The 27,680-nt window shown below is 37.6% G+C and overlaps 1 protein-coding gene and 1 long non-coding RNA gene across 4 annotated transcripts; one reads left to right on the top strand and one right to left on the bottom strand.

Annotated features, from left to right (window-relative positions):
* Positions 1 to 396: 396 nt before the first annotated feature.
* Positions 397 to 1,720, bottom strand: LOC145061707 (uncharacterized). 2 transcript variants are annotated; one of them, XR_013687282.1, is made up of 3 exons: positions 1,584 to 1,720; positions 1,412 to 1,483; positions 397 to 805 (listed from the first exon to the last, which is right to left on the bottom strand). It is a non-coding gene; the product is annotated as an uncharacterized LOC145061707 (long non-coding RNA). The 2 variants fall into 2 exon arrangements; XR_013687281.1 differs by having other exon boundaries at positions 397 to 799.
* Positions 1,721 to 1,748: 28 nt separating this feature from the next.
* Positions 1,749 to 16,983, top strand: LOC145061706 (valine--tRNA ligase, mitochondrial 1-like). 2 transcript variants are annotated; one of them, XM_079009248.1, is made up of 21 exons: positions 1,758 to 1,903; positions 2,023 to 2,195; positions 2,303 to 2,365; positions 2,453 to 2,622; positions 2,735 to 2,807; positions 2,988 to 3,053; positions 3,137 to 3,220; positions 3,310 to 3,387; positions 3,515 to 3,598; positions 3,959 to 4,038; positions 4,186 to 4,243; positions 4,324 to 4,626; positions 4,708 to 4,878; positions 4,964 to 5,163; positions 5,261 to 5,663; positions 14,836 to 15,087; positions 15,176 to 15,676; positions 15,756 to 15,862; positions 16,223 to 16,322; positions 16,416 to 16,561; positions 16,674 to 16,983. In XM_079009248.1, exons 2-21 carry the CDS (start codon positions 2,124 to 2,126, stop codon positions 16,846 to 16,848), a joined length of 3,186 nt encoding a protein of 1,061 aa, XP_078865374.1. In that variant the 5' UTR covers positions 1,758 to 1,903; positions 2,023 to 2,123; the 3' UTR covers positions 16,849 to 16,983. The 2 variants fall into 2 exon arrangements, with proteins under 2 accessions (XP_078865373.1, XP_078865374.1); XM_079009247.1 differs by having other exon boundaries at positions 1,749 to 1,903; positions 16,223 to 16,561.
* Positions 16,984 to 27,680: the final 10,697 nt, after the last annotated feature.

Below are 27,680 nucleotides of genomic sequence, written 5' to 3'. Positions count from 1 at the left end.
AACGAGGGAATAAAATGATAAATTGAAAAGAAACGAGGGACTAAACATGCTTTTGGGGCACTTAAACGGAAACCACTAACGGCTAACGGCGATAGGGACTAACCGTGCAAGGAAATGGAAACACAGAGACAGTCCGAGTTAAGTTTTAAAAATAGGGACTAAACGTGTTTTTTAGTACCTAACCCCTGGACGATTCGTGTAATTTACTCTAATAATAATAATAGTATGATTTGTGAAGCAATTTGATACATACATGTCATAGACTCTGTACACCTTTAGAAAGAATTAAGAATTACATATCAAGATATCATTTTTATAGTTCATTTTCAATGTTGAATTCATAGTAAAATACACCAATAACTCTTTCTTTTATGGTTTTGTTCATACACATCGACATGGATGCTTTTACTATGGCTTCATTCATAAACCAAGAACAAAGCTACTAAGAATAGCAATATATAAACGCCAATTAAACACAAAGTTTTTATTAAACGACCCATGAATAACACTAAAGCACCAGTATCCCAACCTCTTTAACTCAATGAATAACACTTAAAGCTTCAAGAACAGGGGCAACACCTTCAAAGGGAATTCACATGAGCACTCTTCATCATATCCATATATTTTAAAATTTAAGAACAGGAGAAGTATCTTCAAATGATTTTGCAAAATTCCAAATTAAACTTACAATTATAAATTCAAAAATAGGGGGAGTACCTTTAAATGATGTTTGAGTAACCAATAAATAAATATGAAAAACGGAAGGTTAAAGCCCTTTTCATCAAATCCATATAAAAACCTGAAACTAAAAAAGCAGAAGCTTTAAAAATGAAATAGATATGTAAACCGTAAAGATAAATACAAACAAACAATATGAAAATACTGAAAAACCCAAGATACAAGTAGAGGATACGAACAAAAAAAAAACTTATCCCCTATATGCATTTATGATATTTTCATTAATTTTAGTGACAATTTAGTTTAAAAGTATGAAGGGAATAAAATCGGAATAGAAATACATTTGATATGTCAGGCTTCTCAAAACAAATGTCGTATAAAATAAAGTAAATTACTGAAATCGTCTCTATGGTTTGGTCAAAATTACACGTTTGGTCCATAACTTTTTTGCACTCGGATCGTTATCGTGGTTTGATTTTGTTGCATTTTCCGTCCCTTACATACATAAAGTTAGGGACCAAACGTGCAATTTTGACCGAACCATAGGGACGAAAAACGCAACAAAATCAAACCATATGGATAATCCGAGTGCAAAAAAACATGTTAGGGACAAAACGTACAATTTTGACCATAAGAACGAATTCAGTAATTACTCTATAAAATATAAATCTTGTTGCACACTAAAATCCCTCTCTAGTTCCTAAGAAAGAATTTATCATCTTTAATCATTAACCTTTTGAACCTCCACGCAGTTGAAGAACATTTAAAAAGCGTCTAATGAGCCCTCATGTTTGTCAGGTCAATGCTGCAAAAAAAAAAAAAAAAAAGCTGTTAGTTACCTCTGTTAACAAAAACGTTCAGGTGAGTTCTGGGTGAGGATCAAAAAGAAGGTAATATAACTATACATGGGGACTGATCCAACTTCCTTCTCAACCTTCGCCAACAGCTACATGGTTGTGGTGATGGCGTTCAGAGTGTGGAGGTGTTCAGGATGGACGTGGTCGTACTGCCTCATAGATCTAGAAACGACAAAGCAAAACCCTATAGATTGTGAGAAATCTCAGAAGAGAGAGAGTGTGTGTGTGTGTGCATCTTCTTAGAAGAAAATAGGCATGAGATGGTGGGAAACAGGGAAGGAAGGAACACAGGGGAGAAGAAGTCAAAAGCAACCACTGTATCACACACTGTAGCGAACACTGGAGCTTGATGTGCTCTTATCTACAGTGTAATAACATTTTGACAAAGTTTAATTTTTATAATGCTTATTTTCTTAGCTGCTTTTTCTTAGGAAGCATTAGATTCAAATCGATTTTGTTGTTAAAAAGTATCCCATATGTGTTTTAGGCTAATACGATAAAAACGTCAGGGCAAAGAGAACGCAAATTGGATTTTCATCAGCCGCTTCAGGAGGAGAAACTACTGTAAGTTCCACCGCAGCCACCAGCATGACAAACACAAATCCGGATGTGCCTCTTTCCGAGGAGGAACTTGAGAGGAAGAAGAAGAAAGAAGAGAAGGTATCTCCTTTTACTCTTTCAACTCCACTCGATTCTACTTAGGCTTTCTGATATTAACTTTGTATGGAGTAGGAACTCAAGTTCATTTTGTTTTCTTTTGTAATCAGGCAAAAGAGAAAGAATTGAAAAGGTTGAAGGCTGCACAAAAAGCGGAAGCAGCCAAACTTAAGGTAATCTTAGATTGTTAAGCAGTATAGTAGTGAAACTGTAATAATATTTGTTTAATGATGAATTGATTTAATTTATACACATTTAAGGCACAACAAGGGCCTTCTATCTCAAAAGCCAGTAAGAAGAAAACAGTAAGAGCAGATGCAAGTGAAGAGAATCCAGAAGACTATATAGATCCAGAAACACCTTCTGGTGATAAGAAAAAACTTTCTCAACAAATGGCAAAGCAATTCTCTCCTGTTGCAGTGGAGAAATCGTTAGTTTTTCTATGAGTTCCTTTTCTTTTACAACATCATTTAGCTCAAATTTCATTGATAAATACTTTTATAAGTAATCTTATTCCTTATTTGTAATTTACTCATTGCTAGATGGTATGCATGGTGGGAGCAGTCAGGTTTCTTTGAGGCAAATTCCAGCAGCTCTAAACCTCCTTTCACTATTGTGAGTCTCTAACACTTAACTTGTGATTTTCTCTGCTATAAATGTATAAATATTCATAAACAATGATGTTTCTACTTTCTATAGATCTTTTTAGTCAGATTGGTTTTGGGATTGTTGTTTGTATAAAGCCATTGATTGATGTAATTTGGTTATGGGTGTCTTGTTTATGTGTAAATGCAGGTTCTTCCACCTCCTAATGTGACTGGAGCTCTACACACTGGTCATGCTTTAGCTGCTGCTATCGAGGTTTCATGACTTACCCTCATCTTTTATGAATTTTACAATTCTTTCCTTTTTTCGATTTTATTTGATATTGATTATCGTTGTAGGATACGATTATTCGTTGGAGGAGAATGTCAGGATACAATACCTTATGGGTGCCTGGAATGGACCATGCAGGAATAGCAACTCAGGTTCAGTTTACTTTTTAAGGAATAAATATTACTATCATTACATAAATTGTTAGTTTTCTTATGTTTATATAACAAAGTTTCATTGACAGGTGGTAGTGGAGAAGAAAATCATGAGAGAGAGAAAGATGACACGTCATGATGTGGGAAGAGAAAAGTTTGTAGAGGAAGTGAGTATGAGTTCACATGTTATATTTTGCTTTCAAAGTGAAATTATTTAGTATTTATCATCAATTTGGAAGATAACATGTTAAACTTAACTTCAAAGATGTTGTATTGTTTTGGTATGAATGATAGGTATGGCAATGGAAAGAGGAATATGGTGGGACCATATGGAAACAACTCAGGCGTTTGGGTGCATCTCTAGATTGGTCACGTGAGGTAAAACCTAAGGGGTGGAATGGAATCGCTCATTCCGATGGAATGAGAAAAACTGCTTGTTTTGTATTATGGAATACAATGGACTATTCATGAAGGAATATGATATTCCTTCAAAATGATTGATTTTTCTATCCATGATGAAATAAAAAGTTACAATGCAGCCTGTTTTTATTATGTAATCTCACTGATATAAATCTTTTTTGAAAAGATTCGAAATATTAGTTAAACTACTTTTGTATTTCCAAAGATAACTATAAGATATATTTGATATCTATTTTATTAGAGGTTTTGATGATCTTTCATTATGTTTAATTTCTTTTATGTATAACAAGCTTATAAATTTTTGTTTAATAATGGCAGTGCTTTACCATGGATGAAAAAAGGTCAAATGCTGTAACAGAAGCTTTTGTCAGGCTTTACAAGGAGGGTCTTATTTATAGGTAATATTCACATCAACAAATTTCAATATCATTTCAGTCATCTTTGGTGTTTTTTCAAGGGTTTTGAGCATTTTCCCTCAAGTTTTTGTTAATTGACAACTCATTTTATAATTTAACTTTTCGGATACTCTTTTGCCATTTCTTCAGAGACCTAAGGCTAGTCAACTGGGATTGTGTCTTGAGAACTGCAATATCTGACATTGAGGTACACCATAAATCCTTTTCCTCAACATTTATATACATCGATTACTTTCATTTTACATTTCTACCCCTGCATTTTCATAGATGGACTACATTGATATCAAAGAGAAGACACCTCTAAAGGTCCCTGGGTACAAAAACATGGTGGAATTCGGTGTTTTAACCTCTTTTGCATACCCTTTAGAAGAAAATCTTGGAGAAATCATAGTGGCTACAACTAGAGTTGAAACAATGCTTGGAGATACTGCTATTGCTGTTCATCCTGAAGATCCAAGATACACTCATCTTCATGGAAAGTTTGCCTCTCATCCTTTTAATGGCAGAAGACTTCCTATAATTTGTGATGCTATTCTTGTTGACCCTAAATTTGGAACTGGTGCTGTTAAGGTAATAAAAACCCTAAACCCTAAAAACAATTTTAACTCCTATCTTTTTGTTGTTTTGATGATGTTAATGGTGTTTATGCAGATAACTCCAGCACATGATCCGAATGATTTTGAAGTTGGAAAGAGACATAAACTTGAGTTTATTAACATTTTTACTGATGATGGGAAGATAAACAGTAATGGAGGTTTAGGGTTTGTAGGGATGCCACGTTTTGAAGCTCGTGTTGCGATAACTGAGGCTTTGAAGTCTAAGGTATTTAATACCTTTCTTAACTTTTTGTCACACCCCAAAAAGACGCGAATACCCTTCTTATCTTCTTCATCAAATATGCATACAGGGACTTTATAAAGGGGAAGAAAAGAATGAGATGCGTTTAGGTGTTTGTTCTAGAAGCAATGATGTGATTGAACCTATGATTAAGCCTCAGTGGTATGTCAACTGCAATGGTATTGCTAAAGAAGCTCTTGATGCTGTAATGGATGAAAATAACAAGAAAATTGATATACTTCCAAAACAGTATGCTGCTGAATGGAAAAGGTCACCTTCTTGAGTTTTTCATTCTACCTTTAAAATTGATATACAACATTTAAACTTTATTAATTAATTTTAAATTTGAATTTTTTTGATTTTACAGATGGCTTGAGAATATTCGTGATTGGTGCGTATCAAGGCAGCTTTGGTGGGGCCACCGAGTTCCTGCATGGTATGTGACATTGGAGGATGATAAACTGAAGGAGCTTGGAGCATACATGGATCATTGGGTGGTTGCTAGGGATGAGAAAGAGGCTGAAACTGAGGCTAAAAAGGTCTTTTCAGGGAAAAAGTTTCAATTGGCTCAAGATCCTGATGTTTTAGACACCTGGTTTTCTTCAGGGCTTTTTCCTTTATCTGTATTGGGGTGGCCTGATGATACTCAATATTTCAAGACTTTTTATCCAACTGTTGTTCTTGAAACTGGGCATGACATTTTGTTCTTTTGGGTTGCTCGTATGGTGATGCTTGGGATGAAATTAGGGGGCGATGTACCTTTCCAAAAGGTTAGTTAAGTTTTTAAAACTGTAACATCAAAATTTCAAGGTAAAAAATTCATTTTTAATACAATCAAAACACCCAATTATTTTTTAAACGAACACTTAGAAGTATTTCATAATAAAAAAGTTATCAGAGTACAATCCCAAAATCACAAAGTTGCGGAAAAATAGAGGTGTATGTGTTGATCAAGCCGGGTCCTTCCCTTTTGATCCGGAAGTATCTGAAACCATAAACAATAAACCGTATGAACAAAACTTAATGAGTTCTCCAAAATACCACATATCATATATACAATAGAGAATGCTATGTGCCAACCATAATCTTGCTATTATGTTATGAGTCATATCATGGTTTTTCCTTGCCAAGTCGGGGCCAAAACCCTAGGTCTCACAGACAAGTGCCAAGAGCCACTTTGTGGTCTTCCATGCAAACATCACAAAGACAATAAACATACATTCTACAACTAACAATCTACTTAATTGCCACGGTCCGGTCCGAACCCTGGTCTTGCATACAGATTTGCCAGGAGCCAACTCCGAATCTTTCATACAATGCCAAGGGTCACCCCTTGGTATTTCAGCAATACATCAGCCAATGAGCCGACATTGATGTCTTCGATTCATAGATACAGTGAGGAGACTCACCTCAGATTGTTGAAACCCACACATAACTCTCTGGCTGCAAATCCGCTAAAATCCCCGCGCTATCAATCACAAAATAGTATCCAATTAATAATTGGATCCCGACTCACAATAATAGTCCAAATTAGGGTAAAATATCTTTTTACCCTTTCTCGAACTTAGTCCAAGGCCAAGGCCCAATCCAATTTTCCAAAAAACCCAAAATCTAGAATAATCACCTAAAGCCCAATTATGGCCCAATTATCCAAATTTGGCCCAAAACCTATCATGGGCCTAATTCGAAAGGGACCAAAATATCCATTGGTCAACTTTGGTCAAACTTCTAGTCAATGGTCAAAGGTTAAAAGGTCAACAAATCAAGAAAGCCCAAACAGACTGAGTATGCCCCGTGTATGTAGTTGGTACGCCTTGCGTACAACAAGTTGACCCAGTACGCGTTGCGTACCAGGAGGTGCCCCACGTACGCACACTACTCACAATCTACTTAGAAAAGGTCTTAATCCTTTAAGCCAAAGTGTCCAATACTCAAAGCTTGTTACAAATCATGCCTTAATCTGTAAAGTCGTCGACTTTGAGCTTTTACATGGCTCAAAGGGTCCCAATCCAAGTTTTAACTTTACAACTTCAACAAAGGAACTAATACTCATACATGGGTAGATATTATCCATCTGTTCTAACCAAAACTTTATAGTAGTTTTGGTTAGAACAGATGTTCTAACCAAAACTTCAGCAACAATTCTCTCTTCCCTCGGCAATCCCGATTGTTCTTCCAAACACACTTATTCAGGCTACTGAAGACTAGTCACAACATCCTCGTACTAGCCCTTGGACCGACCCTGAGATAACTGAAGCCGGTGCCCCACTGCTCCTCCCCGGTCGTCAGGTAGTCGACCTCCTTGTCGTCCACCTGAACACAATGAAATTATAACGGGCTTGCTCCCTATGGGCAATCCCTGAAGACGTGGCCAAACCTGCTACACCCGTAGCAACCCAAATCACTGAACAGATTCCGACAACGACTCAGAGCAATCACGGAACATGCGGAGTCCGCTCCGCAAGATACATCCGTCTGAAGATCTCTCAAAGATTCCTCGACCTGCTGAAGGCATCTGACAACCCTTGCTAGCCCAGAAGACAGCAGAAAAACCAACCCGAGATCCAACTTATCACGCTCCCCAAGCAGTATAAATTTATGATACCCACCGGAAATGGCCGAATATAGCATATCCGCAAACATCTAGAGGAATCCTGACCACCTCCTCCTGAGTTACCCCGACCACTCTAAGAACATGATGCAACATTTTCTTCCAATCCCGATGACAATCCAAATCCTTGGAACGAAACTCCCTTGTGCAGTTTCCGCAATCATTTCACTGAATCTCGAACCTACTGGCCTCTCAAAGGCTGATCTGAACTCTTGGGTCTCTTCCCGAGACTCCCACTAACTGCACATAACCTGAACCTATCCTCTCGAGATACTTCCAACCGATTTTCCGCCCTCAGGCTCTGGGATCCACAATGTTCAGGGTCTCGCTTCCCGACCCACTTACTAGCTCAATCGTCACGGCTACATTGCAATAGCTGGCAATCTCTGTTCCAAATCGGGCTACTAACTACCCCCAAAACATAGTCTCTAATCCCAGAAGTGCAATAGATCGCACGATCACTCCTTGCCTCCTGATACAAGAGATACAAGGCGAACTCCAAATCCTGGCAGTCCTTCTGCTAACTGGCTCACCACCGGAGCCGGGACCAATCCCTGGTCCTTCCCCTTGCGTGCGCATCCGCATTCAGCACATCAGATATCCCCACGGTCCAATCGTGACCAAGAACTCTCCTTCCCAGGCTTCTTAGATTCTCCGAGACTTTCCCCGATTCGAGTATGGATCCTGTACTTTCAGTAGTACGGGCCCAATACTACCTTCCAGACCTACCCATACTTTCCTCCAGAATCATCCCGAGTCCTCTAAGTCACCTACTCCAATGATTTACTAAATGTTTGCTAAACAGCAACACAATATCCACCGAAGCACCTCCTAGGCTCTCCTAGGTTCCTAACCCACCCAGTCCTCAGTTGCTGAAAGATTCCCAGTAATGTCAACTAGCTACCTCATGAATATAGCCACATATAGCAGAGATCAGATAATCCTTCAAGTAAAAGACTCATCCCTAGAACGGTTGGACTCAAACAAGAGTTGTGTAATAGGGCCAAATCCATCACTCTGAGATTATCCGGCCTATACACATGTGACCTAGCATATTCACTTAGTAACTAGCTCACATTGCTAAAAGTCCCACAAAGCACAAAGCAAGCAGCATTCGGACAACGGGAAAACTAACCAACATATTTCAATTAGACAATTCTAACTATACATATAATTCTCAATCGGGTGACTCCTGTCGCGAATCTCATCCTAGGCTCACCTTGGGGTAATCTCCGACCCACAAGCTATCATAGAACATTCAGCCCACATACCACAACCCATGCTGTCCACTTTCACCCTCGTTGTCGGCTGCCTTTATGCATGCAAATTGTACACAAAACAGGAAACGAGTCCTAATCGTATACAATTTTTAAAACATACACAATAGTTACCAATATAAATAATCATTCTCATTCTAGCATGGCATCCAGTATCTCCAAAGCTACAAGCATCACATATCAGGCCAATCTATCGTTGACTTCTCAGCACTAGCATGCATGTCTACCAGCTCATACAACATATAGAAGCATCTCCCCTAGCCCTAACTAGCATGCGATTCTCAGATTCATAAATCAAATCATAATAGATAACAACTGTGAGTATCCTGGGAAACTTACTTGAGCTCGACTGATTGCATGCACAACACCCTTTCTTGTCTTAGAAATTCTTTAGTTAAAACATTTTCCTTTTGAAAATTTGACAGATCCTCAGTTTGAATTCAGACACACCCGAAAGTATGTCCAAATCCCTCAAACTCAGGCTCTGATACCAACTTGTAATAACCCAAAAATCAAAGGTAAAAAAAATTTTCATTTTTATTATAGCCAAACATTTATATCATTTATTTCAATCATTCCAAAACATCGTTAATTAAAAGCATTTATCAGAGTTCATCCCAAAATCTATGTACCGGAACAACAACCAAACAAACTGAAACCAACTCAGATCCGACCTACCACTGACTCATGGCATGCAAAATGGCATATAACAATTCTTGATGATATACCCAAACAATAAGAGAGAACTAAACCAAAGATAATGCTTACCCAAACCGATATAAAATCCCAAAGCGATATAATTACAGATAATAATCAAGAAGAAGAAAAAAATAACATACCAGTAATAGCACATGCTGGAACCCTGGCCTCCCCTGACTAACATTGCAATGCTCGGCTCTTCTCTGCTGGGGCTCCTGCCCTGTCCTCACGACCATCAGTGATCTTTAAAGTAACCGAAGTAGGTGCACTCACTGCTCCACCCTTCAACATCGGACAATCGGCCTTCTTGTGGCCCACTTGGTTGCAGTGAAAACATAACGGGCTTTCCCCCTGAGGACAATCCCGACTGACATGACCAACCCTTCCATACTTGTAGAAGTCTATGCCCCTAGAACAACTAACATCATCGTGCTGCTTCCCGCACGTGCTGCACTGACCCCAGCCCTGTTGGCCCCTCAATCGTTGATCTGAAGTCTTTGGTCTCTTCGCAGGACCCTCAACTGTCTACACATGCTCGGGCTCTCTCTTCCCCAGATGCTCCAAATCGATTTCACGCTCTCGAGCTCTGAAAATCATATCATTAAGGGTCTTACACCCTAAAATACTCACGAACTCCCTAATGTCATCCCTCAGCATATCATGATACCTTACCTTCTTCATTTCCTCATCCGTTAGATATTGCGGAACCAATAAAGCTCTCTACCGGAACTTGGCAGTGATCTTTGCCATAGTCTCCGTAGTCCGACGAACATCCTGAAACTTCCTCGCCAACTGTTGAACCTCAATAGCTGGTGTGAACTCAGCCTTAAACCGGATCACAAACTCATCCTAAGTCACCGTATCTAGGGTTTTGCCTCTCAAAGTGAAGTGTACCTCCTCCCACCAATCTCGAGCTCTATCCTTTAGAAGACAGGGGGCAAATCTGACATTCGACCTCTCGGGCTGAAACTCATCTTGAACACGTTAGCCATATCTGCTAACCATCTCCTACTGGAAATGAGGTCATTCTCTCCAAAGAACGCGGGAGCTCCACAAGCACGGAACTCACGGAAAGAAAGAGTGCGAGCTCCAACAATAGTCATAACCTCAACAATAAATGCGCCAAGACGCTCATCCAAAATCTCCTAAACCCCTTCCTTGACCGTTCCAAAGATCACAGGAGTCTGCTCCATCATACTACGGGTAATCTCCGACGAGATGAACTCCCGCATATACTCGCTAATCGACTCGGTACCTGCACTTGATTCGGAACCAGAACCTGAATCTCCTTCCTGAGTGCCCATCACCATACTGAAAAACAACATGAAAATGATGAACGTATCCGAGGATCTTTATCCCACAGGTTTTTTAGATTATCCGAAACTTTCTCCAATTCGAGTATGGATCCTGTACTTTCAGTAGTACAGGCCTAATATTACATTCCACACTTATCCATACTTCTAAGTCACCTTCTCAAACTGATACTCCAAATGATCGCTAAACAGCGCAACTAAACCCACTGAAGCACTTCATAGGCTTTCCAAGGTTCCCGACCTCACCCTGCCATAATCTGTTGAAGAACTCCCCATAATGTCAGTTAGTCACTTACTGAATAAAATCACATGCAACAAAACTTAGATAATCCTTCGAGTAACAAACTTATCCCTACAACGGTTGTACTCAGACAAGAGTTACGTAATAGGGTTAAATCCATCACTCTGAGATTATTTAACCTATGCAACATTTGACTTGACATATTCACTTGGTAGCTAACCCACGTCACTAGGAGTCCTACAAAGCACAAAACAAACAACATTCTGGCACAAAAAAATCTAACTAATGTGCCAACTAATCAAGCCATTCTATCCGATTATTTGAAAACCATACTAGCATGCAATCCTAAAGCTTAACAATCAGGCATATGAAGACATCTCTCCTAGCATGAAATCCTGAGCAGATCCTTAGCCCTAAACTAGCATTCAATTCTCATAACATATAATCATAATAGACATGTATGAGTATTTTGGGAATCACTTACTTGAGCTCGGCCGATTGCACGCATCACAACCCCTGTATCTTTACAAAAGTCCTATTAGAAATTTCTTTCCTTTTACAAAAATCTTTTAAAACACGTTTTCTTTTCAAGAAGCTTATCAATTCTTCAGTTTAAGTTCAGTCACACTCGAGAGTATGCCCGAATCCCTCAAACCAAGACCCTGATACCAATCTCAAAATCACAAAGTTGTGGAAAAACATGGGTTTATGCGTTGCGATCAAGCCGACCCTTCCCTTTTGAACCAGAAGTACCTGGAACCATAAACAATAAATCGTAAACACAAAGCTTAGTGAGTTCCCTCAAAATACCACATACCATACATACAATATATGTCGACCATTGTTTTGCCATTATACCATGAGCCATATCAAGGTCTTTCCTAGCAAAACCGTGGCCAAAACCCTTGGTCTTACAGACAAGTGCCAAGAGTCACCTCCTAGTTTTCCATTCAAGCATCACAAAGACAACAAACATAGATTCTACAATTAACAATCTACTTAACTGTCAGGGTCTGAACCCTGGTCTTGCATACAAATTTACCAGGAGCCACTTCTGGGTCTTTCATACAATACCAAAGGCCACCCCTTGGTCTTTCAACAATACATAAGCCAATAGGTCGGCATTGGTGCCTTTGACCCATAGATACAGTGAGGAGACTCACTTTAGACTGTTGAAACCCACAGATAACTCTCTGGATGCAGATCCGCTAAAATCCTCACGCTATCAATCATAAAATATCATCTAATTAATAATTAGATCCCGACTCACACTAAGCGTCTAAATTAGGGTAAAAGACCTTTTCTACCCTTTCCCGAATTTTGCCCAAGGCCAAGGCCCAATCCAGTTGTCCAAAAATCCCAAAATCTAAAATAATCACCCAAAACCCAATTATGGCCTAATTTTCCAAATTGGGCCTAAAACCATCATGGGCCTAATCTGAGAAGGCCCAATACCCTAAAGGCCCAAAATATACATTGGTCAACTTTGGTCAATGGTTGAAGGTCAAAAGGTCAACAAATCAAGAAAGCCCAAACAGTCTGAGTATGCCCCGCATACTTAATTGGTACGCCCTGCATACAACGAGTTGGCCCAGTACGTGTTGCGCACCAAGAGGTACGCCCCGCGTACGCACAATGCTCACAATCCACTTAGAAAAGGTCTTAATCCCTTAAGCCAAAGTGTTTAATACTCAGAGCTTGTTCCAAATCATGCCTTAATCCATAAAGTCGTTGACTTTGAGATTTTTCATGGCTCAAAGGGTCCCAATACAAGTTCTAACTTTACAACTTCAACAAAGAAACTACTACTCATGCATAGGTTGATATTATCCATCAAGATTGCATTTTTATGCATTTCGGACCTAAAACGTCCAAATCTAGGGACCAAACTCTTGGAGCAAACTCATTCTCATAAAGGCAACCAAAGAGACCAAAATATGCCACAAACCACCCCAAACTAGATCCACCCAAAAGAGATGACAAGATTAAAGCTTTTTACCTTCAATATGTTGCAAAAGATGAGTAACTTCTGGATTTCCAAGCTCCACTCCAAGTGATGATTCTTCAACAAGCTCCAATCTTTTCAAAATGCATAAAAACACTCCAAGATTCCTCACAATAGCTTAAGAACTCGAAGATGGTGGCTAAGGGTCGAGATTAGGGTTTAAGAGGTATGGAGGCTAATAAGAGGCAAGGCCCAATGGATAAAAGAAGCTTAAATAGGGTCAGGACCCTAAAAATTAAAGTTCAAGCTGAAGGTAGTATGCCCCGCTTACCCCTGAGTATTCCCGGTGTACTCAGATGCCACTCGCGACCACTTCATCCACTACGCCGCACGTACTCATCGAAGCTCCAAACGCTTAAATTTCAAACGGCTGTAACTCCTTCGTTCTAAATCCATTTTAGACGTTCTGTATATCCACCGAAAGGTAACAAAAATCTCAACACTTCTATCAACTCATCATCGCCTTAAGATTTCCCGAGCAAAAACCCAAAATTCATAAAAGGCCCGGACTGACAATTTACGGTTATACCCTTGGGCTCCGAAACACAACCGAACTCTCGGATCACCTAATATATACTACCCACATCCAAAAAGGGTCGAATTCTCTCTTTCCCCAAGGCCCTAAGCCTTGTTACAACTGATATTCGGGCCACGACCCCGAATAATAAAGCGATTTAAAACCGAGTGTTACAAAAACTATTTCAAATATAATGCAATTTTAGAAAGAAATGAAAGTAGGATGCTATCTATAGATACAAAATCAAATGAAAGTATGTGGTTTTTGACTTATTTCCAGCTTTTAGCCATATATCATCATCAGGGGTGTTAATTATTGCTTTGTTATAATAAACTTCACCTGTATATCTTAGGGTTAATCTCAAAAGACCTTATATTTTGTATTTTTTTTTCTGGATTAAACCTCAAATTTATTTTTTGCCTGAAAAAGACCATGTATTGTTTCATTTTTTCCGATCTAGCCCTTTGTTATTTTTTTTCAAAAAAATTGTAAATTATGAGGGTTTTTCGAGAAAAACTAAAAAAATTGAGCGTTTATTTGGAAGCATTTTGAAGGTTGTGTGTTTTTTTTTTTTCAGAAAAAAGTACAAAGTTGAAGACTTTTTTGAGAAAAATAAAAAAATACAAGGTCTTTTTTAGGCAAAAAATAAATTTGAGGTTTAATCAGGAAAAAACACAAAATATAAGGTCTTTTTTGAGATTAATCCTTCTTTTTAGTTTAATCTAAAAAAACCTTATATTCTGTGTTTTTTCCGGTTTAAACCTCGAATTTATTTTTTGTATTTTTTCCAAAAAAAGCCCTCAACTTTGTATTTTTTTCTAATAAACCCCTCAACCTTCTAAATGCTTCCCTTACAATTAACAACTTTTTTTGGAAAAAAATGACAAAGGGCCAAATCGGAAAAAATGAAAAAATACAAGGTTTCCTTAGGCAATTTTTGAGGTTTAATCTGGAAAAAACATAAAATATAAGGTCTTTTTTGAAATTAACCCTTCTTTTTATTACAACATTGTACTTGCAAAAATATATCCAATTGTAGCAATGACATTAAACTCACTACTATAACTGGGTAGATTTTTCAAAGTATAATGTAATATCAAGTACAATGCCTTAATAAGAGTTAAGTTGAAAGTAGAATTCAGTAATACACAAATTATGAAAATACAAGGCTACTTTTTGAACTTATGACTATATCTTAGCACAAAGAACATGATTTTGTTTTAATTATTTGACTGTTTTTTTAGAATTGAAACAAGATATTAATAATTGTTGTATATAGGTTTATTTACATCCCATGATTCGTGATGCACATGGGAGAAAAATGTCAAAATCTTTGGGCAATGTGGTGGATCCTATTGAAGTCATATGTGGAATTACCTTAGAGGGCCTTCACAAGAGACTAGGGGAGGGTAATTTGGACCCTAACGAATTAAAGGTAGCCACAGAGGGGCAAAAGAAGGATTTTCCTAATGGCATTCCAGAATGTGGGGCAGATGCCCTTCGATTTGCCCTTGTCTCATACACTGCCCAGGTACAAAAATACCAAAATGCCCTTATCATCTATTTTTGAGTTGTTTGTATTCAAACTAACATTATTCCTTATGCATAATTCATTCCAGTCTGATAAAATCAATCTAGACATACAACGTGTGGTTGGATACAGACAATGGTGCAACAAACTATGGAATGCAGTACGTTTTGCAATGACAAAACTGGGTGACAATTATACCCCTCCCTCAAAAATAGACCCAAACAACATGCCCTTCAGTTGCCAATGGATTCTTTCAGTTCTAAACAAAGCCACATCAAAAACCATATCATCTTTAGATTCCTACGAGTTCTCAGACGCATCAACTGCAGTGTATTCATGGTGGCAATTTCAGCTGTGTGATATCTTCATTGAAGTAATAAAACCTTACTTCTTTGGTGATGATGCATCAATGGCAGCTTCAAAGGCTCATGCACAAGACACTTTGTGGGTGTGTTTGGATACAGGGTTAAGATTGCTTCATCCGTTTATGCCTTTTGTTACTGAAGAACTTTGGCAACGACTTCCTTCACCTAAGCATTGTGAAAGAGAGAAGTCTATTATGATCTGTGAATATCCTTCGGTTGTTGAGGTTAGATTTTTCAGTTGTAGTTGAAGGTAAAATGTTAGTTGTATATATAATATAACTGTTACTTTTCACTTTTTTACAGTCATGGAGTAATGAAAAGATGGAATATGAGATGGAGGTGGTTGAGTCTGCTGTAAAATCACTCAGATCAATTAGAGCAAACATGCCTGCACAAGAAAGAAATGAAAGGTGTGGCTTTATTCAACACTTTCACTCTTTATACATCAAATATCTTGAATGAACTGAATTATGTAGCATTCTACTTTCATTTCTTATTGTACCATTGTACTTTGAAAATAATTATAGCAATACAATGCTATATAATCAATTAGTTTTGCTAAAGTAAAATCTCTTATTGTGTAAAAAGTTGAAGCTACATTATCGTAAGAAAAATAAAGATAAAGTATAGATGATGAAAGCTCGTTGCTATTTCTTGTGTTTAGCTCTTTTTGAAAAGTTTTGCTCCTTGTTCAATAATTGTAGATATAGCAAAAAATAAAGTTTTTCTCAAAAAGGAATATTAAATTTTTTTATTTTTTTGGGGGACAGGCGAGCTGGCTTTGCAGTTTCTAGAAATGCACAAACTACAGACCTTCTGAGACGTCATGAAAAGGAGGTTTCAACCTTAGCCAACTTATCATCATTCATGGTATGTGAAAAAGACAAAAATAGCCTCCGCATAAAAAACCTTGTAACATGTAATAATATCTCTGATATTTTGGGGTTAAAATTGTGTTTTCAGGTTCTGAGTGAAAATGATGCTGCTCCAGCTGGATGTGCAGTATCAGTCGTAAACCAATCACTTTCTGTTTATCTAAAGCTTCAAGGAGCCATTGATGTCAAAAAAGAACGTGAAAAACTCAATACAAAGTTGACAGATCTACAAAAGTAAGCAATTCAATTGAAATCTGTCCTTCATTTCTTTGACTTTCTTTGTTAAGTAGTCAACAACATTTGTATATTAGCAAATGATGTGTCTTCCATGTTTGACTTTGACCAGGCAAAGGGATAGTTTGAACAAGGCGATGAGTGCTAAAGGGTATGAAGAGAAGGTTCCGGAACATATAAAAGAAGAAAACATGGCTAAACTGACCATGTTAATGCAACAATTGCTGTCTTGTGAGGAAGCTACTCAGCACTTTGAACGCGAAGTGGCTGTAAGAGCAGAGATCTAATACAAGTCAACCCTCAGATACAATTTTGTGAAATTATTTGTATTTTAACCTTGTTATGATGACATTTATATACCATGCTCCTATTTTGTTGAAGCTTACAACCACTAAATATAAAAATAGTTTTCTTGCTAAGCACACCACAAGGTGTAGTAAGAATTGTAGTTTCTATGACACCCAAAAAAAAGGTGGAAGAACCATGGAGGACAAAGGCTCACTCTTGATTAATTTGTTTTTTGTATAAAAGATGAGAATGGCCTAGATGTTCTATATAATTGACAACAAGCTATCCAATATGCTAATCTAAATTTTAGGGTCCATCTATCCCTACCATACTTCTAATCCATCCATACCCCTTAATTGTTATCCTAATAATTAACTCATAATTATATTACTTTTTTACTAATAATTATTAGGCAACTATAAAACTATAAAGTAATAATGAATACTTTTTTTTATAATTTACTAGGTGTGAGACCCATGTATTACATGGGTTTATTTAAAAAAAATATATAAAATTTTAACAATTTGAAAAGTTTGAATTTATAAGAAAAATAAGGAATCTTTTGAATTATTAAAATTAAAGAGGCTTTAATGTATTATATACATTACATATATAAACCATTTCTAATAAATACCTTACATATATATTATCTTACGTATTAAATATGGAATTTTAATTTAATAAAATGAAAAATACAATAAAATGACAAGTGGAAAATAGAAAATTTAAAAATGTTAGAAAATATCATGTGTCCAAATGAAGGAGAAGAGAACATGTGGCAAAAAAAACCTTCATTTATTATAGTAGATTTATACTAGGTGTGAAACCCGTGAATTACACGGGTTGATTTAGAGAGATTAAACGTTAAAGTGTAAATAAAAAATATTTTTTAATGTACAAATTTAAAATAAGGAAGAAACATATTTCTTACAATTTAATAGTATATATATGTTATTTAATACTTTACATATATAAGTATATGATTTTAATTTTAAAAATTGAAACAAACCAAAAATTGACAAGTATATAATATTTATTTCAAAAATACCACAAAATGATAAGTGTCAAAACTCATGAGAGATTCACATGTGGCAAAAAAACCTTCATTTATTAAGGAGGATTATTTATATGTAATTAAAAAAATTAGGATATTTTTTAAAAAATTTTGGTGCATTTTATTAAAAAACTATATAAAAAACTAAAATTTTAGTTTTTATAAATGTCTTTTACTAATAAAAATGCATTAAGGAATTATAACAAATATAAACTTAGAGGACTTAAAATGCAACATCTTAAGATTAACTCTAAATTTTGATGGTATAAAGAGCTTCTTATCGCCAAAAACCCTACTAGGAGAGAGAGAGAGAGAGAGAGAGAGAGAGAGAGAGAGAGAGAGAGAGAGAGAGAGAGAGAGAGAGAGAGAGAGACGAGGCTCAAGGTAGTTTGACGCTCCGACGACGTCCATGGTTGTCCGACAGAGAGCAACATCAAGTTCGGTGCTTGAAATTGGCCTCTCTCACGGTGGTTCACAATTTTCTGACGAATGGTATAAGGCGGCCGACATGGTTTCTGGGGTGTTGTTCGTTGGTTCATAGTTCTCTCTCTCTCTCTCTAACGTTCTTTCTGGTAGATCCTGACCATGGTGGCTGGTGACGGTGGTTAATGACGGTTATATGTCGCCGATAGTGTGTTGAATGCAGTGTCCCTCTCTCGTTTTGTCTTTTTCTCACTCAGTGGTAAAATCCGACGATTAGTGTCCGACGATAGTGGAAGGTTACCAATAGTTGGTTAATGGTGGTGAGTTTATTGTTGTTTTGAATTTTTTGTGTAAAATTTTAAATGTAGAATGTCCTTAAAACTGAAAAAGGGAACAGATCATAGCATCGCATGCATTGGTTAATTGTCTTATTGTTTGCATCACATTATTTAATGTTTTGAAAGAGTATATTTTGTATGGATTGGTTGGAATTATGAAAATGTGTTATAAAAATAAATAGTATAAAATCTGGTATAAAACATATAATGATTGAGGGGTAATGATAGGAAAAAGTAGGTATAGACAACAGTACCTAAATTTTAAAGGGAAATTGAGTAATTTAACCATTTTGGGTGTTTTTTAAACATATAATCTTTTTTTATGAAATGACCACTTGGTCTGGAATATGACATTTCACAACATATTTTAGACTCATTTTCAGGTGGATAGGCCATTACCTTGCCTTCAGAATTTCCATTCCAAACAAACTGTTCGTGCTCCACATCGGGAATTTGAAATTCAAATTCCAGAATAGAATTTGAAAAAATCTGGACCCTTGACTTCATTTTGGATCTTCCTCCAACCTTCCCATTCAATTTCGACGTGTGACCCCGATCCTTATTCTGATCTCCGACATGCAACTCCGACATGGAAGAAGACCACTACGACCTCGTTATTTTACGGGTATGTTCTTCGCTTCAAAAACCTACTTTGCTTGTTTGTATAACGTGCTTATTCATCTATAATTACTGTTTTGGAATGCATATGTAACGACGTGAAAATTTAAAACAATTTTTCATTTTTAAAATGCATACTCTTCATTACATATCGTATAAAAATCTCTTTTATTCAATTACAAAGCACAACTCCATTATTAATCCAGGATCATCTTAACTCTTTCTCTGGTGTGTGTACAATCAAGCCGGTGCCGTCCCGTGATCCTGAGAAGAAAACATGAAACACATAACACATAACACGGTAAGCACGAAGCTTAGTGAGTTCCCCAAAATACCACATACAACACATATTAGCTACTCGAGGCTATAACTCTGTCTGACCTTCTAGTCAATGTGTCTCAGTGGGACCCTCCAGTCCCATAACTCTGTGGACCCTCTGGTCCTAACTCTGTGGACCTTCCGGTCCTAACTCTGTAAACTCTGAAACATACATAGCATAAATCACATAGAAATAATGCAGTGTATAACATCATATAAATAGCATAGAAAATACTCTATCACATAACTCTAATTACCACTCTAGGTAAAGTATAGTAAGAAGACTCACCTCAGATGATGAACAGCTCCTATAGATGCTGTTGATATGCACCGGCCTCTATCTCTGTGCCAAACCCACAAGTATCTCAATTAGGAACTAGGTCCAACCCCTTAATTATTAGGTCTAAAGATAGACCACCTACCAGCCCATCAATGTCCTAAACCCATTGGGCCCACCAAGGCCCAATAATAAATGGGTCCCCACACGGCCTAATTCCCCAAACAAAAACGCAAGCCCAAAGCACATATATATACACTTCTCTAGTCTAAGACTCTATTGCATGAGGTCCAAACTCCAGGCCCAACACTTCAAGGCCCAATAAAATGCTTAGCCAAAAAAAACCCAGAAGGAGTTACGCGGGGCGTACCCCCTTGGTACGCTCAGCGTACTCAAGCGCCTGAAACTAATCGGGGACCTCAACCTACTACGTTGCGCGTTCTGAGACTTACGCCCAGCGTAAGTCCTAGGCTTATCCTTTCTCTATTTTTGGTCTGAATAGGTTAAGACATAGGCTCATATCACAGATCTAGGCTCTCTACTGCCTCTTAAGCCATAAAGTCGGAACCTTTAAGCCTTTGCATGGCTATAAAGAGCACCAACCTCTCCAAACTCTTAACCTCTTTCCTCATTAAGTCCTTAACTCAAGCTTGTCTTAATATTAACTACCAAGACTGGATTTTTACGAACTTACAACTCATAATACACTAAAATAAGGCAAATTCTAGCTTATGGAGGCCATTTGCTCATAAAGCCTCCATCTTGGGACCAAAAACCCTAAAATTGGGTCCAACAAGCACAACACAAACATGATAAGGAAAGCTCTGAGCTTTATACCTCTAGAAGAAGCTCTACACTCTGAAGAACTCAGATCCAAACTTGAACTCCAACTTCTATCCTCCACAAAGACCTTCTCTTCTTCTTATCCATCACAAAAAGGCTCTTTCTAGCTCAAAACACTCACACACAACTTAGAACGATGATGATGCTCTCTTAGGGTTTCCCTCTGAAGAATGGTGGCTGAGGATAAGGCCATAGCATTCCTTATATAGTGCACAAGTCTCATTTAGGGTTTTGCATCTGGTCTGACTACGCCCAGCTTAATCATTGGTACGCCCAGCGTACCTAGCAGCGTCCGCGTCCAAAACCATCCTACGAGTACGCGCAGCGTACTCCTTAGTACGCCCAACGTACTCGCCTGCCACACTCTTCTTTTATGGACTAAACTTGACAACTTGGAGAAGAAGAAAGGTTAAATATATACACCCAAATTCTCGGATGTTACAACATAGAACACCTCTGAAATGAACTGAAAACGTTCTGGAGTTTAAATTATAGATGCCATTGTTGCAGGACCAACCAAAAAGCAATTTAGATGCTTGGGTATTGTTAATTTATATTGAATTGTAACACCCGTTCCAGGTATGAACAATTTTTAAATATCAAACCTTATTTTTGGGTGGCCACAACGTGGTGGAGCTTCACCACGACATGACGGTATTGATTTGGGTCGTGGATTTAAATGACTCGCTACGGCGTGGCAGATGTTTTTAGAGAAACCCCCTAATCTTTGGGCTTTGGTCCCTATTTAAAGAACATTAAGGCTAGGGTTTCAGGATCATTCAGCCTCCATCACCCTCTCAAGCTCAGAAACCCTAACACTAGCCTCCATTGCAATTATGAACTCATTCTTGGTGTTTTTGGTGATCTTTGAAGCAGAAGGAAGCCCTTGGTGTGGTACTTTACCTTGAAAGCATCATCTACATCAGCTAGCACATCTTCTGGACCTTGGTGAGTGACCAAGACCCAACCTTTTCCTTGCTAAGTTGCTAGATCTTTACATTTTTTCCCTTTTCTTCATGTCTTGATGGGTTTGAGTGGCGAGATCTCATAAAGTTTGCAACTTTATGAATCTTTAGGCCATTTGGAGTATTTTGTGCTTTAGGTCTTAATAGGAACGAGTTTTGTTGTCATGCATGGATTTTTGGCCTTTAACCCTCATTTTGACCTAATAGGAGTTCAAGACATGCATTGGACATGAATGTCTGAAAAGCATGAATTTTTATGTTAGTAATGGTGCTAGAAACCTTTATGGAATTGTTGGACAAGAGGTCTTTAAGATTAAGTTCTTATTGATTAAGCCAACTTGTGTTTTTGCCATTTTTGGACCTAGGAGTTGAGATCTTTATCTCTTGGTGGGTCTTAAGGGATAAAGTTGGAAACTTTATCCATTTAGACCATAGAATGGACCAGATCTGAGCATTGGAGCCCTTAGAATCAAAGAAAACGTCTTAATCCATTAAGTTATTAGGAATCCAGTGCTCACGGCGTGGCCTTAAGGTGTGAAGAGAAGTTTCCAGAACATATAAAGAAGAAAACTTGGCTAAATTGACAATGTTAATACAACAATTGTTGTCTTGTGAGGAAGTTACTTAACACTTTGAACGCGAAGTGGCTACAAAAGTAGAGATCTAATCTAAGTCAACCCTCAGATGACTGACTGATCATCAAGGCATTTATTGGAACAATTAATTGATAATAGTCAAGTTATGTGGGAACCGATAGGTTTTGAGCATAACAAACAAAAAATCATATGTGTACATGCAACCCTAATTGTTGATCTATGTTTTCTCTAGTTGAACATACAACATTTGAACACCAATTTGGAAACCCTAGGAAACCTATACTATTTTCGAAATTAGCATCTTGGGTTAGAAAACATACATTTGATTGTTATTGAAGAATAACAATGAATCCCTTGTGTTGTTGAAGCTTAGAGAGCAAGCACCACAAATGTCGCGTCTCTAATGGTTCACACCCAACACTAGCAAGAATATGATAGAGGAGAGTGTTGGATTAGGTGTCTAAGCCCATAACTATAATTGGTATGTACTTGAATTGATAGCAGCACAGTCCTTTTGGGTTGCCCTCAAACCTAGCAACCGGACAAGGAAATTATGAAAGGAGAGATATTAATTTATTATAAGATTAATAAATTAATATAAATGAATTTATTAATATATTAAAATATTAATATATTAATTAGAAAGCATTATGTTTAATTAATATTTAACCATAAATTTATTAGAATTAATTTTGGGGTTAAAAGAATTAATTACAAAGTGCAGGGACTAGTTTGCAATTATCTAATAGTTGAGTGGAAGGCTCTAGAACCCCCTTGGAAGAGGGTGGACGAAATCTTTAGGGTTCCCCTAATAATTTCGTCCATAGGGGCTTGGATAAGGCCCTTGGGTTTGCTTAGGCCCTAAGCAAAGGATAACTAGGGTTTCCCCTAAACCCTAGATCCCTCAGCTATATAAGGAGCCTCCTGGTTCACATTTTGGTAACTCTTTCTTTTGAAGAAACCCTAAGGCCGAGATTTTGCATACTCCCTCTCCCCTCTCTCCTCTACTTTCCTTCTTGCTAGTTTGGGTGTGATTCCATTAGAGGCATTACACTTATGGTGCTAAGCTTCCAAGAAGATCAAGATCAAGGGAATTGTCAATTGTTTGCTATAACAATTGAAAGGTATGTAACTCCTAACCCTAGTTTGTTAATTTCGAAATTAGCCTCTCTCCTCTAGGGTTCTTGTTTTACAATTCAAAGTTGTATGTTCAATAATTAAAACATAGATCCAAAGTAGGTTGCATGTGAACTTAGGAATTGTTTTCTAGTTTATTTGTTTTACCTAAAACCCATCAGTGGTATCAAAGCCATTGTTTTGTTTTTAAATTGAATTGCTACAATTGTTGAATTTCAAATTAGGGTTTATAGCTATTAAACCCTAAAGGCCATTTTTCGATTTTTAGGGTTATGGATCAAAGGGTTATTGAAAACCCTAGCCTCCAAAGAACCCTAATCGAAATTAGGGTTAGGGTTTTGAAAACCCTAGCCTCCTCCCTTGTGAATTTCGAAAATATGCTATAGATTTTTGGGTTTTTGTTTTGGATAATTGTTACTTGATTAGATTAATTGGATAATTATCCTTACCCTAAATTTCGAAATTTAGAGGGATAAGGATTAGGATTAAATTAATTGTTTAATTTAATTGGATAATCCTTACAAGATTTAATAAATTAATTAAAATATAATTAATAGATAAATATTAAATCTAAATAATTGGTTTATTTAAATTTTAAATTTAATAGTTTAAATTTCGAAATTTATATAAACCCTTGGAGTTTTAAAATGTTTTAAAACACACCTTATATATATTATAATTAAAAGTTTAATATTATATATGTATAAGAATATGGTCAGTCAAATCGCTAGTATGCCTTATTCACGAAGCTAATCTATAAGGGGGTATAAGGAAACTGCCTATAAAATGGTAGTTGAATGGGTGTCCACTCTCACCCACCGCTTCCTTGATTAGTGGAGGGTCGTTATCAGAACGGATTTGATAGGACAACTACTTATCATTAAAAGTATAATGCTATTAAAGAAAGTACTAGAACATTATTTTTCAAAATCCCAACTCTAGTTACCTTAGGAAAAATGTGAAAAGTATGCTAATCCATGAAATTGCATATTATGCTTTATTGGTCGTTAGTGGAGCGTGTGTGGTTAACCGGCACACTAAAAGGCACTAATAAAGAGTAGTAATGGGTATCTTATAATTATCATTTTGATGGAGCGTGTGTGGTTTACCGGCACATCAATAGTTAAAGATAAAGACAATAAGGTTACCAAGCACATTTGCATGGTTATTCGCATCTAGTTTGTGATCCTCGGTATCCCAGTCACAAATAGTAGAGCATAATCCGAGATTAAAACATGCCATTAAATAGTTTTAATGTATCTTAAAAGAACTAGGAATTTCACTTCGTTTATTTTATCTAATGGTGGAATTGGTGAATCGTCATTCACCTACCTTATGAGATTTGAACTTGGATCTCGGCATCCCATTTCTAAGTTGTAAATCGTCATAGTTGGATCCTAACCTTGATATGATACCTTTGGGTTATTATATTGAGGTGTCTTGAAATCTAACTAAAACTATCTTTCTTTTCAGATGTCTACTCCTGGAAACACTTCTGCTTCGTCATCCTCCAACCACAACTTCTCTTTGCTCAACATTTGCGCTAAAGTCGTTATGGATGGCTCGAACTATAACAATTGGATGCGTAACACCAAGATGGCACTCAGATTTGAGGACAAAGAGTATGTCCTTGAAAAGGAGCTCAAAGAACTTGATGAGTCCAAAGCCACTCCCGAAAAATATGTTGCCTACAAGAAGCACTATGATGATGCTACCAAAGTGGCATGCATCATGGTTGCAACCATGTCCCCAGAATTGCAGAGGTACTATGAGGACTACTGGCCTTTTGACATGAACAAGGACCTTATGGAAAAGTACCATAAGCGAGCTCGTCAAGAAAAGTTTGAGGTAGTCAAGTCACTCATGGCTTGCAAGATGAAAGAAGGGGAATCGGTTGTATCTCATGTGCAAAGAATGCAATGCTACATAGAGCGTTTGGTCAAGCTCAACATTCACTTAGATGAGGAATTGGCCATTGACATGGTATTGAACTCGTTGCTTGATTGTTATGGTCAGTTTATTTTAACTTACCATTTGAACAACACTGAGCAGACATTGGCCCAATTGCACAACTTGTTGCAGACAGCTGAGGCAGGGATGAAGGGCAAAAGTATACCCTCCACACCTGCTAGTGCCCCTATCTTGGCCATTGGACAGGGAAAGGGGAAGAAGAGGAAAGGTCCTCCCAACCAAAACTGGAAGAGCAAGGCTCGAGCTGTGTCATCTAGTAATGGCCCAAAGGCTAAGCCCAATGGTTCCACTCCCCATGTTTCTGATCCAAAAGAGGCCGTTTGCTTTTACTGCAATCAAAAGGGGCATTGGAAGAGATCTTGCCCACAATATCTGCAGGACATCAAAGATGGAAAAGTGAAGCCATCTTCGGCAGGTATTTACACTATTTCTTCTAAAAACTCATTATCTCCTAGTTCATGGGTCCTTGATACAGGATGTGGTTTTCACATCTGTTCTGATTTGCAGGGGCTAAGGGAAAGTGAGGAGATAGAGCGAGGTAGGATAAACTTGATCATGGGAAACAAGAAGTCATCACCAGTAGCCAAGATCGGAGTTTATCAACTTTTGCTTAGTAATGATGTTAGATTAGACTTAATAAATTGTTGCTATTCGTCTGAGATGACGAGAAACATTATTTCATTTCATGCATTGTTCAAACAAGGTTTTAAATATTCTTTTAATGATTTGAATGGTTCAATTTCTGTTTATAAGAATGGTGTTTTTATGTTTGAAGCTTTACCTTGTGATGGCGTGTATGAAACAATGACTTGTGTTGATAGCTTAGGAAATAGTGTACTTAATATTGACCTGTCTAATAGTGTAGACAAGCCATGTTTGTGGCATTGTTGTCTTGGACACATTAACAAGAAACGCATAGCCCAACTCCAAAAGGATGGAGTGTTGGAATCATTTGACCTAAAATCAGATGATATGTGTGAATCTTGTCTTTTGGGAAAGATGACAAAATCACCATTCACAGGGTCTTGTGAAAGAGGTGAAGGTATGTTGGATCTCATACACACAGATGTGTGTAGGCCCTTCAGATCAACCACAAGGGATGCTAATCGATTCTATGTGGCTTTCACTGACGATTATAGCAGATATGGTTACATCTACTTGATCAAACATAAGTCAGAAACCTTTGAAAAGTTCAAAGAGTTTAAGCATGAAGTCGAAAATCAATTGGGCAGAAAGATAAAGATACTTAGATCCGATAGAGGCGGGGAGTATCTTAGCATCGAGTTCAACGACTATCTGAAAGAATGTGGGATAGTCTCACAATTGACTCCTCCTAGGACACCACAGTTGAATGGTGTAGCTAAGAGGCGTAATCGAACCTTGTTAGACATGGTTCGTTCTATGATGAGTCGTGCCTCGCTTCCTATTCACTTCGGGGGGTATGTTAGAGACAGCCGCCCACATCCTCAATCTTGTCCCTACAAAGAAGGTTGCCAAAACACCTCAAGAAATGTGGACAGGGAAAGTTCCCTCGTTAGCACATATTAAATTCTAGGGTTGTGAAGCTTTCGTAAGACGAGAGACTCACGACAAGCTAGCAGCTAGAAGTGAGAAATGTGTTTTCATTGGTTACCCAAAGCAGTATTTTGGATATTTGTTCTACAGACCTAGTGAGAACGTGGTGTTTGTGGCTCGAAGAGAAGTCTTTCTAGAAAGAGAGCTCATATTCAAAGAGGACAGTGGTTGTACCATTGACCTTGAAGAGATTTAAGAGTCAACCAATGAAGGAACCTTAGATGACACTAGCACTCAACCAGAGGAAACAGTTCATGTTGAACCGGTTGATAAATCATTACCTCTTTGAAGATCCACTAGGGTGAGTGTGTCACTTGAGTTGTATGGTTTTCATATTACTTCAGATGGTGACACAGTCATAAGTGACAGAACACTGGTAAACTTAGATGAACCAGTCACTTATAAGGAAGCAATGGCAGGCCTAGAGGCTTCCAAGTGGAAAGAGGCAATGGACAGCGAGATTAAGTCCATGTATGACAACCAAGTTTGGAATTTGGTTGATAGTGCACTAGGTCGGAAGACGGTTGGGTGCAAATGGATCTTCAAGAAGAAGACAGACATGGATGCGAATGTGCATACATTCAAGGCTCGACTGGTTGCAAAAGGTTTCACTCAAACCCCAGGGGTTGACTATCATGAGACTTTTTCGCCAGTGGCTAAGATTAAATCTATTAGGATATTGCTCGCCATAGCCGCCTTTCATGACTATGAAATCT

The sequence above is a fragment of the Lactuca serriola genome, chromosome 7 (assembly GCF_051521515.1).
Source record: "Lactuca serriola cultivar US96UC23 chromosome 7, Lser_US96UC23_V15, whole genome shotgun sequence".
NCBI lineage: Eukaryota > Viridiplantae > Streptophyta > Magnoliopsida > Asterales > Asteraceae > Lactuca > Lactuca serriola.
Note: the sequence above shows the minus strand (reverse complement) of the source record. Positions and strands in the feature narration are given on the sequence as shown.